The sequence below is a fragment of the Vulpes vulpes genome, chromosome 2, assembly GCF_048418805.1.
Source record: "Vulpes vulpes isolate BD-2025 chromosome 2, VulVul3, whole genome shotgun sequence".
Lineage (NCBI taxonomy): Eukaryota > Metazoa > Chordata > Mammalia > Carnivora > Canidae > Vulpes > Vulpes vulpes.
In genome coordinates, this window is record NC_132781.1 from 158509655 (window position 1) to 158521794 (window position 12140).

Here is a 12140-nt window from a genome sequence, read left to right on the forward strand (position 1 = left end):
GGGCGTTGTATGCACATTAAAATCCAAAAAGCGCTGACAAGTGGCCCGAATTGGAACAATGACGCTTCCCTGGGAACCGTACCCACCTGCGCCTCATTAGGCCTTGGCTTTCACCAGGCACCGTTCTAAGTGCTGTCGGCTTATTAATTCCCTGAGTGAACCCTGAAATGAATGAGGCCTGGGGCCCCAGCAGGGCTTACCTGAGCGGTCACGGGCTGCCTCTTCCCAACGTGGACCACGCGATTCGGATTGATTTGCTTTGTTCCCACCACCCCCTAACAAGCCACTAACGAAATGTTTGATTAAATAACCTCGCTGAGTGATCAGAAATCGAATCACGTTGGAATTTCCAATTATGATCTCTTCGCGGACATCCGTCGGCTTCTTTGGGGTGCTTGGCAGCCTCACTGCTGGAGAGCTGAACCCTGCATTCGTGTTCATTCTTTCCTGCAGTGAACTCGTATGCAGACTCCGCGGCCGGTCCTTGCTGAACGCTGCAGGTGGAGACACGTCAGATGCGGCCAACCAGCGAACAGGCGCTACTTATTCTGCACTAGTCAGTGCGTCCACAGAGCAAGACTAGACTATCAGGACCTCCATCCTCCAGCCTGTCCCCATCCTGTCCACCGAGGCCAGCTTTATCTTCGCCCAGTTGGATTGTCGCTCCCTCCTCTGTTCCCGAACCGTCAGTAGCTCCCATTGTCCACGAACCCCTGGCGTTCAAGCATGGTGCCATCTGCTTTTCCACCTCCTTGAGCCACCCATCTATATTTCTTTATATGGTCCCTATCCCCCTGCCTTCCAGCCTTCACAGCTCTGTACGAAGCTGCCTTCGGCCTAGAAGCTTCCCTGTCCACATGTGAAAATCCACACACATTAGGTACATCTCAAATGCCCCCTTTAACATACTTTGCCCGCTGAAGATTTCACCCTCCTCTGAACTCTCAGGCAACATGTTTATACCTTTCCTGGTCCACTTACCCCGTCACTGGGGTCCTTGTCTAGGGTTCCCATGTGTTAGAGGCAGATTGCTGTAGATTCCAAGCCTGCTACCAATCTGTGATCTTGGGCCAGTTATCTATTCCCTTGGGTGTAAAACGGGGCTAGAACCACCAGCCTCACGAGATGGTTGAATGGTTTAAGTGAGACAACACGTTCAGGGTGCCTGGAGCATTATGGAAGCTCCCTCTCTGCCAGGTCACTGGGTATTTTTGCTTCCCCTACTTCATCCATCACAGTACATGCAAGATAAGTAGCTGTTCAGTTGAATCCATGGACACATGATAATCGGAATTATTTTAGGGAAGTGGCATCATGCATATGATAAAGACTATGCTCATTTATTCAAGTAGCCCCTGGGCTCGCTACTCTGAGTGCTCATTTGTCTTAAGCAGACACACATTTGAAAATCATTGACCTTCAGTGCCCGGGGCTGATGTCCTGCGAAGGAAATGGGACAAAGCTGGCTGGAGAGAGCGTGCGCAGCACTGTTCCTGGAGGGCCGCTACCTGTGCTGAGTTCCAAAGTCAGGGCACACCCAGGGGTCAACTCCTGACACCGTGAAGCAGTCAGGAGGGGCGAAGTCTGCCTCGGCTCAGGGATTTGCTCAGCAGGCATTGGCCTTCTGGGAACAAAAGCCACAGGACACGTATTTGAAGAAGTTCCCGGTCTTTCCCCAAACTAACGGTATATCCTTAATAAACCTGGTCTTTTGCACATGGGACACCCCACTCTAGGGTTTCCTCCCTATGCCCGTCCAAATGTTGCTTCCTCCACCAAACTTCCCGTGATTTCCCTCTGACTTTACAGCCCTCCTAGCAGTACTCCTACATCGTGTGTGTGTGTGTGTGTGTGTGTGTGTGTGTGTGTGTGTGTCCTCCTCCACTCCTGGAAACTTGGATACCTCTATGCCCAGAAATAAGAACCCCTGGACCATGCAGGTTCAGTAAATGTTGGATGGACTCCTGGATGGGTGAATACAAACAGAGTACCTTGGGGGACTACTAAGTCCCTCTGACACAGGCAGGTTCAGACAAGTTTCTCCAAGCCGGGAAAGTGTTCCTTCTGCCAAGCCAGAACCTATGAAGTGGCAGGACTGGTCTCGGCCCCTTACAAACAAACAAGTTCTAAATCTTGATCCTTTACAACCAGACAGGTTCTCAGTCACTCTGTCCAGCGACCCGGCCGGAACCCACACTGGCACAGAGCACCTATGACAAATTTTTATCGTTATCTCAGGGCACACATACTTTCCGTGGATTGGAGGTAATGGCTTGTGGGGTGTCTAGTAAATGGGAGACTGTAAACCTAGGCTTCCAACCCAACTTTCTCCTAGGCCAACATGAAGTTACCAAAAAGGGACACAACAACAGCCACTTTCCCCTTACGTTATCTCGATCTTTGGTATCATCGTTCACCCCAAGTAAGCACTGCTGTAGCCTGAAGGAAAATGTAGTCGTACTCTGCTCATCCCCTGCTTGGTCTGAGAATGCTTCTCGGCCCTCGCAGCCTCATCCTGTCTCACAGACAGGACCATACAGGTCACCTGGGCCCCGGCAGGAAGCCCCCTGACCACTGCCCAACCTAGCAGGGTGCCCTGGCCCCCAGGGAATCGCTGCAGGGATGGAATTGAGGCCATGGGAGGTTTCCAGCTGAGGGAGCTCCAGAACTGGGACATCACTTTGGTTCCAGTAGGATCTTACAGGAAGATCACCCATTGGGTTATCAGGGTCCAAAACCCAGGCCTTGCGGGCTCAGGAACTGGACAGGATTCACACATCCAGGGATCCCTCAGTTGTGGACAGACGTGAAAATCACACGTGGACACTGAGGAGAAACATCCTCACCAATAGCCACATCTTTCATCCAGGTGGTACTGGATACTTTCTGGTACTGTGGAGCCAATTCAAAGGCTGCTTGGGGACTATAAAATTAGAACAAGAGAGTGGGAGTCCCAGGGCCAAAATCCCAAGCACCCCGCAAGCCACAGTGAGGCCGCACACCGGCCTGGACCTTGTGACCGGCCAGAGCCCTCGTGTGGGCTGGGCCCTGGGAGCACAAAGAACTCCCCACCTGCTGGTTTTCTGCGGCTGCCCTTCTCGCTGCCCTGTCCCCTTCTGAGGACCTCTCCCAGGTGTCTGCACTCTGCTCACAGCTGTCCATGTGTGGCTGGAGGGCTGTGCGTCCTCCTAGAATGGGGTCAAACCAACCCTGAGTTCTAGGAAAACCTCCAGGCAGCAGCTGACAGACAGCTGCTCCACACCTAGACAACTCCAAATTCTCAGAGATGTTCCTAGTATCAGCAGAAATCTTCGGTGTTTCGTCTCGAGGGCACCTCTACCAGCGAGCCTGGTGGCAGCGCTCAGCTGTACCAAAGCTCGTCGGCTCCTCCATGCCCGGTGAGACCCCTCATGGCCACACCCTCCCGTCTCCCACACAAGGCCTCTAAAAAGACCACTTCCTGACATGCTCTCTCAGGCTCATGCACTCGAATGGCAGTCACACGGACAAAAACAATGTGAAGCTTTGTCTTTAAACTAGAATTTATTGGTATACAAAACTCCATTTCATAGATAAAGTGGCACATCTTTGCAGCTTCTATTGCACCAAGTATGGAAGATTAAAAACACAAAAAAAAGAAACATTTGGTTTTGAAAACACTGCAAATAGCCAAGTACAGTACTTTGGTAAACAAAAAATAAAATGGTTCAGATGAACACAATCTGTGAAAAGAAACAACTGAGAGGAAATGAACTATGGACGTCAGACAATGGTCACATTTCTCCCCGTCGAGCTCCAGCAATAAGGCAAGACTTGCTAAGTCTACGGATCGTGACCCCACGGAGGTCTTAAATATCTCCAGACTGAAGCTAGAACAAGCATAGTGCAATTAGAAAAAAGAGAAGGTTCCTGAGCCTGCAAAGGCCCGTGCTCTCCACAGACACACCTGCCCTCCTGCACAAGGGGTTCAGGCCCACCTGTACTCCTACGTCCGCAAGAGGAACACGCGGGGCTCAAGTCTAACTCCCGGCTCCTCCCTTCCTTCTCACTGAGCTCAGTGCTCCTGGAGGTTGCTGGAAGGGTGGCAGGGGAGGCCAAGGGCCCTTCCCGCCATGGAAAATGAACAAGGAGAGTGGGAAGATATGGGCAGCCCACCAACCTTCTTCAGGTTTTGGTCAAGGGACCTGCCAGGCGATCAAACCGCAGGCCGAGGCTTCTGGCTGAGTTCTAATGACGGTCCCAGACGGATGGTCACGGTGACCTGGGAGCTGCTGACATGCACAGGGGCAGGGGCGGACCTCAGATGTTTCGTCCGGGGGTCATGGCCCTCCCTGACGACCAGCACAGTGAGCGGCAGCAGTTCTGTGGCACGGGGCTGCCCTGCTGAAAACAAAGCCACTGTACAGAAGTTCATGCTTTTACAGAAACATTCTTTGTGATGGCAGCCCCTTCTCCAGCAGCTTTGCAAGGATGCTAACCGTTTTAACCAAGCCAGAAAGCACTCCTAACCAGGAGAGAGAGACTAGGAAGCTTAGAAGATGTGTCTAAGGGCCTGAGGTCACCGGGAGTGAAACCCGGGGCCAGGGCAGGGCAGGGCAGGGCAGGGCAGGCCAGCCCGCAGGCCCAGCTCCTCACCGTGGGCTGGTCCCTGGGGAGCAGGCAGAGTGCCCCACGCCGTGCAAGCACTTTGTGACTGGGGTCACCACCTCCACTTCACACCAGTCACTCATGCCCCCTTTAATAGGGGACAGCAGGAGATGTCCCTCAACACGCCACCTAGAAGATCTTTGCTTCAACATCAGCGGAAAAATACAATTTGCTTTAGAGTCAGGAAAACACACCTTGTAAAAAAAAGTGCCATTGTTAAATCACCTCAGAACAACGGCCAGAAGGCCCCAGAGATTTAGCAGCGCCTGTTCTGAAAGCGGAGGTGAACAAACGGTGACTAGTGAAGACGACCCAACAGGAAAACAGCAGCAGACTCTGAATCTAGGCATTTGCTACAGACATACAGAGCCTTGAGGTAAAAAGGTAAAAAGGTGAAGAGCCACATGTCTGCCCGAAATGGGGGTCAGAGAGGGCCCCAGAGGTGACCCATGAAGAGCAAGAGCTCCATTTTCATCCCTTCACTCAGGGTGACCGGTCATCAGCACGGACTAGAAATGCCAGTTTCCAGTGACCGACCGCACGCTCGAGCTGACCACTTCAGAGGTAAACTGACAGCATTCTATGTAGACCCGGTAAAACCCAGGCAGAGTCTAGAGTTTCTCAGAATGAGAGAAATTGCACACTGACGACAGGGCCTCACCACCAGGACGGTGCAGTGCCCAAGTCCATCGGATGCCCGCCTACTCAACATGCAAGCGGCCCTCCCCCACGTCGCACACCCCCGCCCCCAGGACCGCATCACTTCACTCTGTACACCCCTGGGAGCCAGGGCAGGACACTGCCCATGACTTGTTCGAAGGTTCCCGGGATGTCCACTCGAGCCGCCCCTCAGGGGAGACCCCAATTCACCAGCCCTCGGAATCAAAATAGATTTGCAAGTGTTTGCAGAGGTTATAAAAGAAACTACAGACAACCTCAGCCGACGTTCAAGATCCTTCTCTCTACCACAATCCCTCCACCGGGCTCTGCTCCTAAAAAATGTGTGCACACGACTAAAAAACTAAATATATATATATGTGTTCTCTCTCTCTACTATCTCCCGATGGCAACTGTGTTATTTAGAAGGTTCTACGTTGTTTTACTACATCTACCTCTCTAATACAAAGCTGTTGCCACTAAAATTTTATTTATTTTGACCTTTAAAAAATCTTGTTTTAAAATCCATAAAACCTTTATATACAGTTTATAAGACTACTAAGCAGCTACAGACCACAGCCCCATCCCCTTTCTCCTGACCTCACAAAAAGCTACCAAGACAATTCCACGTAACATAAACCTCTAATGGTCATGACACAGCACAGAAGCACCTCCTACCAGGGAGTGCACGTAAGACTACGGTACGGACACTAGTCACTGAGAGTAGTCATCCCAGAACCACACACACTGGCCCTCCGTGCTAGCTGCCAATAAAGTAATTTCCAAGTGTCTACAAGGCAACTAAGTATATGTCTCCCATCTAACTCATACTTCAGTGAGACAGAGGCAGTGAAATCTAAATTCACACCCTTAAGCAGAAGAGATCATGAAGTTGGGTACACGTATCCCATTCCTAATAATTATCATATTAAATGCAGACCAATTTTAACTGGAAAACTATGAAATGATAATAAGAAAAAATTACTGAAGCCATATGATTAGTTTTTAAAACCACTATTATTTTACCCCAGAAATGTTGAAGTCTATTATAAGAATTTGCTCATTTGTTAATAAATGTGCTCAATATTCTTTAATAACTTTTTAGCAGCTTCTAGTTAAACCTTTAAATCCCAACAGGCCCAAGACCACCTTCATCAACCACTTAAATAAAGCAAGTCTACTGCTCCTGAGAAGGGGTACCCCTATGCTATTCTGGACTCCAAATTCTGCTGAGTTTCTGGCACACAATCCTGACCTGCCCAAGAGGATCTGGTCACCTGCACTCTCACTCTACCAGACAGACAAGAAAGAGTATTTGCTCAGGAAAGATCGGCCACAGTCAGGAAAGTGTCCAGAGGAGAAAGCCAAGAGAACGATCAACCTCGAGCCCTAGATCTCACTCCCTTGGACACAGTAAGGCAATGGAGACCCTGCCCCTGCAGCCTCAGACTCAGGACTCCACAATGTGCAAAGGAAACATACTCCGCACTTTCCAAATCTGCTAACATTACAAAGCACTATACCAGGAAGAAGCCCAAACTGCAATGGCCTGAGAGCAGCTTCAAGAAACCAGAAAAAAATCACTGAAGTCAAGGAACAAAAAATTAAAACACATCATTAAAACTAAAGAAAGCAAATCATCTGCTGATAAGAGCAATTCAATGAATCCAGGGTCAGCCCAGACAATGATTCACCCATTCACTCAACACTTTTTTATGCTTCTTCCTTCCCCTTAGAACTGTTATAATTCTGAAATCTGAGATGGAGAAGTAACTAATTTACCTTTTGATTCAGCAGATTTTATTTGTCCAAGTACTGGATCCCCAAAAGGCCAAGACTGTCCACGACTGTCCACTTCATACATTCCAGGTTCAAAGTCCACACCCACTGACCAGTCTTAGGACTGACTGACTTCTCTCCAACTCCCAAATCCGTGTTAGAATTGTGGAGTCACACAGCCTCTGCCCTGGTGGTCTAACCTAAGTCGCTGAAAACTGCTAGAGTGCACAAGACTTTTTCCAACATCAAAATCCCAGATAGGGCTGGAACAGAAAGAAAGAAATGCAGCATTTTATGGGATTCCATTTTCACAACAGTAAGAAAACTGAGCAACAGGTCAAACTACTTCTCTGGAGGCATCTAAGTCTCGAACAGCAAGGAAGAAAACACAATTACTTAAAACATGAACCTGAAAAGCCTTAGATATTCCTCTGCCCCTACAGCATCAAGTAACTCTTTAGACACTCCCTGTACAAAGACTCAGGAATCTCTTCATTTCTCCCTTTACAACTAGAGGTTCTGCTCTCACACGATCAGAATTACATCATAAGCAGTAACATACTACCTTCTCTGTGTCAAGAAACCAGTACCAAAATAACAACACTACCGATTTTCCAGCAAAGTCCAGGCCTAATTAACAGTCGTCAGGCATATTTATCATATGGCTTGAGCGCAGGCAAACCTCACAGCACCTGCATCCCATCTGAAATAGCATCAGAATCAGGAAGGAGAAAAATGTAGGTGTTGAATTTCCACTCTGACTACAGGCCACAACCTCCATATCCTATTATTTTGGGAAAAATACTTCCTGAATTAATTTCTGATTAACTTGAATTCGTAGAAAATTAAATCTAAACATGTTCCTGAGTTGGAGACCGTTTATAAACTATCCTGTATGTGAATATCTGCTTGAAAGTCAAAGAGAAACAAAGGAAACTTGACATTCTGAATTTCTAGCAATTAATCTAAACTACTTCGTGAACAATTACAGCAAAACTCACCCCAAGTGTTACAGAAAAATCCGAGGGTCACTGAACTGATTTTCAGGACAAATAAAACCACACTTAAAAGGTTTTGCCTGAACTATCCAACCCTAGAACTCAATATTTTAATTACAGAACATGAATGGCTTCAGTGAACTTTCATAAAATAAAACACATCACTAACAAAAGTCTGAGCAAAACAGAGGCAGCTTGAAGGAGACTAACTCAGTGTGTGAGCTTGAGTGTGAGTTTTGTGGGTTGTGTGTCTTTGGGGAGAGGACGGCCTCACTGGAGAGCCTGGTACACAGCGCTCCATTTTCCACTGGCTTCATGCAGCTCCCAAAAGGCCAGAGAGTCAGATGTTGAGAGCAGCAAAGGTCTTCACCAAGGTGACCTGCGTGTTGGCCTCCGCTTCACTGCGGCTGCTGTCCCTATGGCCACTGCGGCTCTCCAGGGCTTTGTGGCGGTGCCTCTCCTCCTGTCGCTTCTTTTTCTCCAGGCGCTGCTGCTCCCGCCTCTGTTTGTTGGTGACCTGGAAAAGAAGGCTGCGGGGTGAGCTGTTGGCACAGGGGACTCAGATGCCGCCTGCTGAAGGCGGCTGCAGGGCTAATGGTTACCAGGGGCACAGACTGCCTCTCAGCAAGAACAGAGAAAAGCCACCTAACAGACCAGAAGTGGTGATTTCCCACCACGGCTCAAATTTACACTTACGTTTCTATCCCCTTGCTGAGCTAGTAAATGAAATCAATTCCATTCTCCTCATAATCCAATATACAATGACCTGAGAAACATTAACCCTGGTTCTGCAAGAGATAATGCTCCAACATGCCACAGGACACCTTTCTCTACATAATTTAATGCCCCAGGTAATCCTAACAAAATCCTCAGAAGCTTATTGCATCTTTACCTCTGCCTGTGGCTTTTTACATTATGCTGCATGTTGGGCTTAGAACTGCTTGGTGAAAGTCTTTAAAATGAATTCCAAAGTCAGTAAAAAGAATGGTGTCATATACCTACTTGCAGGAGTCAGGGGCAGGGAGGGAGACAGATAACCCTTCTGGGAAGCATCTGACAATTTACCAAAAAGCCTTAAAAAGATTCAAATATCCATACCCTTTAAATTTGTCCATTCCTCTTCTGGGACTCTAGCCACAAAAAAATAGTAACAACAATGCAAAATACAAAGATTCATACACAAAGTTTCTCAATGGAGATGACTTGTGGGGATTGTGTAACAGATTAACACCAAAGCACCCAGACACACAGTGACACTGGGCAGGAAAGGGAGGCTGTGTGTGTGTGTACACAGAGGAGGATTTCAGGGCATAGTTCTATTCAGCACCGCACATAGCAAAACAGACAAGCAAGGACCTCCTTCTGCTTCTTGACATCCCCATATGCACTCTCGTATTTTTTTTCTACGGTAACTTCTTTTTAGAACTCAGGAAAAAAAGAGGCACTAATATGAGCTCCAAGTTCCCCACCACTGCCAGTGAATTACAGCAGCCCACCTTTCATACCTTTGGGAGCTGGTTTTTATTTGCTTTGTTTTCTTCACTAGGGCTGGCCCGCTCCTTATTGTTTTCAGTTCTGCCTTCATTTACGCCCTGATTTCCAAAGAGTCTGGTGCCACTGCCACCCTCCTCCCATAAAGGGCCACATTGCTTCAGAACTCGGCCGCCGGACTCAAGGTTCTCCTCTGTATCTTCCAAAGAAAGGTATTTAATTAAAATTGAGAATGTAACAACACACACTGTTAAGTGACTCCAATATCACCTGTCATGTGGAGAACAAGTTTCCTTGAAGCAAAATTCTAACACCCAGACAATACAGTAGGGAACCTAGTGGGGAAATAACCAGTGGTATCTAGAAGATAAATTTAAAAATAACCTGCTGACCAGCCTAATCATCAGCTTCCCACCTACAAAGTGTTTTTATTAAACTATTTTTTAACATGCATTTTTAGGAGGAAATCCTTCATTTGCACCTAAAGCCCAGAAAGGAAACAGGCTTCAAACCTGTACTGCCCAAAACAGCAGCTACCAGCCACATGTGGCCATTTAAGTTAAAATTAATTAGTTAAATGATATTTAAATTTTAGTTCCTTACTCACTGAGCCACACATGTCCATACACACTATACTGAATGACAGAGACACTAGACAGTGGTGTTTTACTGTCACAAAGACCAAGTCCCTGACAGCTTTCTAAGAAAGCACAGCAAAAATATAAAAAGGATAATAAAAAACTCAAACACACAGAAAACTATAATGTCAGGAACAGTATCTGACACATACTGGCAATATGTATTTTGTATGTGGCAATACGTGCCATTTTAATAAGCAACTTGTAAAAACAGTTAAGACTCTACATCTTTTTTCCCATCTCCTGAGGCACAGAATTTAACCCAATTCAAGTAAAAAAAAAAAATCCGGGATGCCTGGGTGGCTCAGGGGTTGAGCGTCTGCCTTTGGCTCAGGGTCTGATCCTGGGATCCAGGTTCGAGTCCCATATCAGGCTCCTTGTGGGAGGCCTGCTCCCTCTGCCTGTGTGTGTGTCATGAATAAATAAATAAAAATCTTAAAAAAAAAAAAGTTAAAAAAAAATCTTGATTTATCACCTGCTGATAGATGCTAGTATCTAAATATTTCCATTAGAAAAATAAGTTATTTCTCTCTCTATTCTACTTCAGTTATCATTTTGGTTTTCTAAGGGATTTTTCTTTTGAAAAGAATAAAGTCTTCCCTGACACTCTCCATCCCTCCAAGACTGGTTAGGTGGCCTATCCATCCATTTCCCCAGTTCCCTATACCCCCCAACTCCAGTAGGTGTTATTATACCAGTTGATTATCTCCCCTCTGCCCCCCTCAACTCCAGATTATCTTCTCCCTAAGGCAGGGCTAGGATCTCATACAACATGCCCACATGCAGAAAGTGATAAATGACAGTGTAATCACTACCTATGCCTTGATTAAAAACAAATGTTTGGAAAATCACCAATACAACCATTTTGAAAGCTTATAAATATCAATCATGGACTTACTATTTCTTTTCCCCTGGTTCATCTGAAGCATGGCAATTATTGCAGATTCAATATTATAATTTTCAGCTTCCAGGTTCTGGACTATCAAATTAAAATCCTATCCAAGAAACAAAGGAATACTTCAAGACTGGGTATACTCTTCTACCTGCCTCTACGTCAACAACCTGATACACAAGAAGAGGTAACAGTGAGAATTGGGGCATGGTTTCAAGACCTTTTCCATTTAGAAAATGTCTTAATTTTCAATAAGGCTGGTCATCTGAAATAACTAACCATTTAATATAAATGAATTCCTTTAAAAGACTGCACTTTTACTAGGGTAAATGTTTAGCTAGTCAGGAACAAAAAATAAAAAATAAAAAAATAAACCCCACATACTTTCTTAGGATTTTGAGCAGTACTGGGTAAAGTCTAACAAACAAGAGATAAATGAATAAACAGCTCTCATTTAAGTTTTCTAATCAAACCACAGACATCATGAACCTATGCTGGCCCATCGGGTGTGAGCAGCTAGACTGGTACTACGAAACTGGCAGGTAAACTAGGAATAGCAACAGTTGTTCATCCACTGTCATTACTACAGGACAGAAATACTCACTGAACAACCAGTTGCATTGCAAACTTTCTGGACAGCATCTTCTACTTCATCTCTCAGGTCATCTTCAAAGTCAATGCCCTTCGTCTTGATCTTTTCCCTTTTATTTGATTCATCTTGATGAAGCATCTGAAACTAAAGGAAATATAAAGAGTAATAATCATGAAACATACAAATTATGTTCAGCATCTTCAACACAAGAAGACATTCAAATTTCAAAATCATTCTAATATATATTTATGTGGAAAAGATTCCAGGAACAATCTTAAGGACTAGTAATGACTAGGCTAAATTTCATCCAGACATGGAGATTCCAAAACCACAACAGAAGTAGGAAAAAGAAAGAATCAAGAAATAGGATAAACTGTAAGAATAGCATCAGCATTCCTATGTAGTTCCTAGATACCAACATTCTGCAATGACCTCTGACTTGAAGC

At 46.1% G+C, this 12140-nt stretch overlaps 1 protein-coding gene across 3 annotated transcripts in view; it reads right to left on the reverse strand.

The window, feature by feature from the left end:
• Window positions 1-3524: 3524 nt before the first annotated feature.
• Window positions 3525-12140, reverse strand: part of OTUD3 (OTU deubiquitinase 3) — a 31481-nt gene continuing 22865 nt past the window's right edge. For all 3 annotated transcript variants that reach the window (XM_072750993.1, XM_072750991.1, XM_026011889.2), the window contains 4 exons: window positions 11707-11838; window positions 11109-11205; window positions 9587-9771; window positions 3525-8598 (listed from right to left, as the gene is read on the reverse strand). In XM_072750993.1, the coding sequence (XP_072607094.1) occupies window positions 8422-8598; window positions 9587-9771; window positions 11109-11205; window positions 11707-11838 (591 nt within the window). In that variant the 3' untranslated portion in view covers window positions 3525-8421. The remainder of the gene's footprint in view (window positions 8599-9586; window positions 9772-11108; window positions 11206-11706; window positions 11839-12140) is intronic.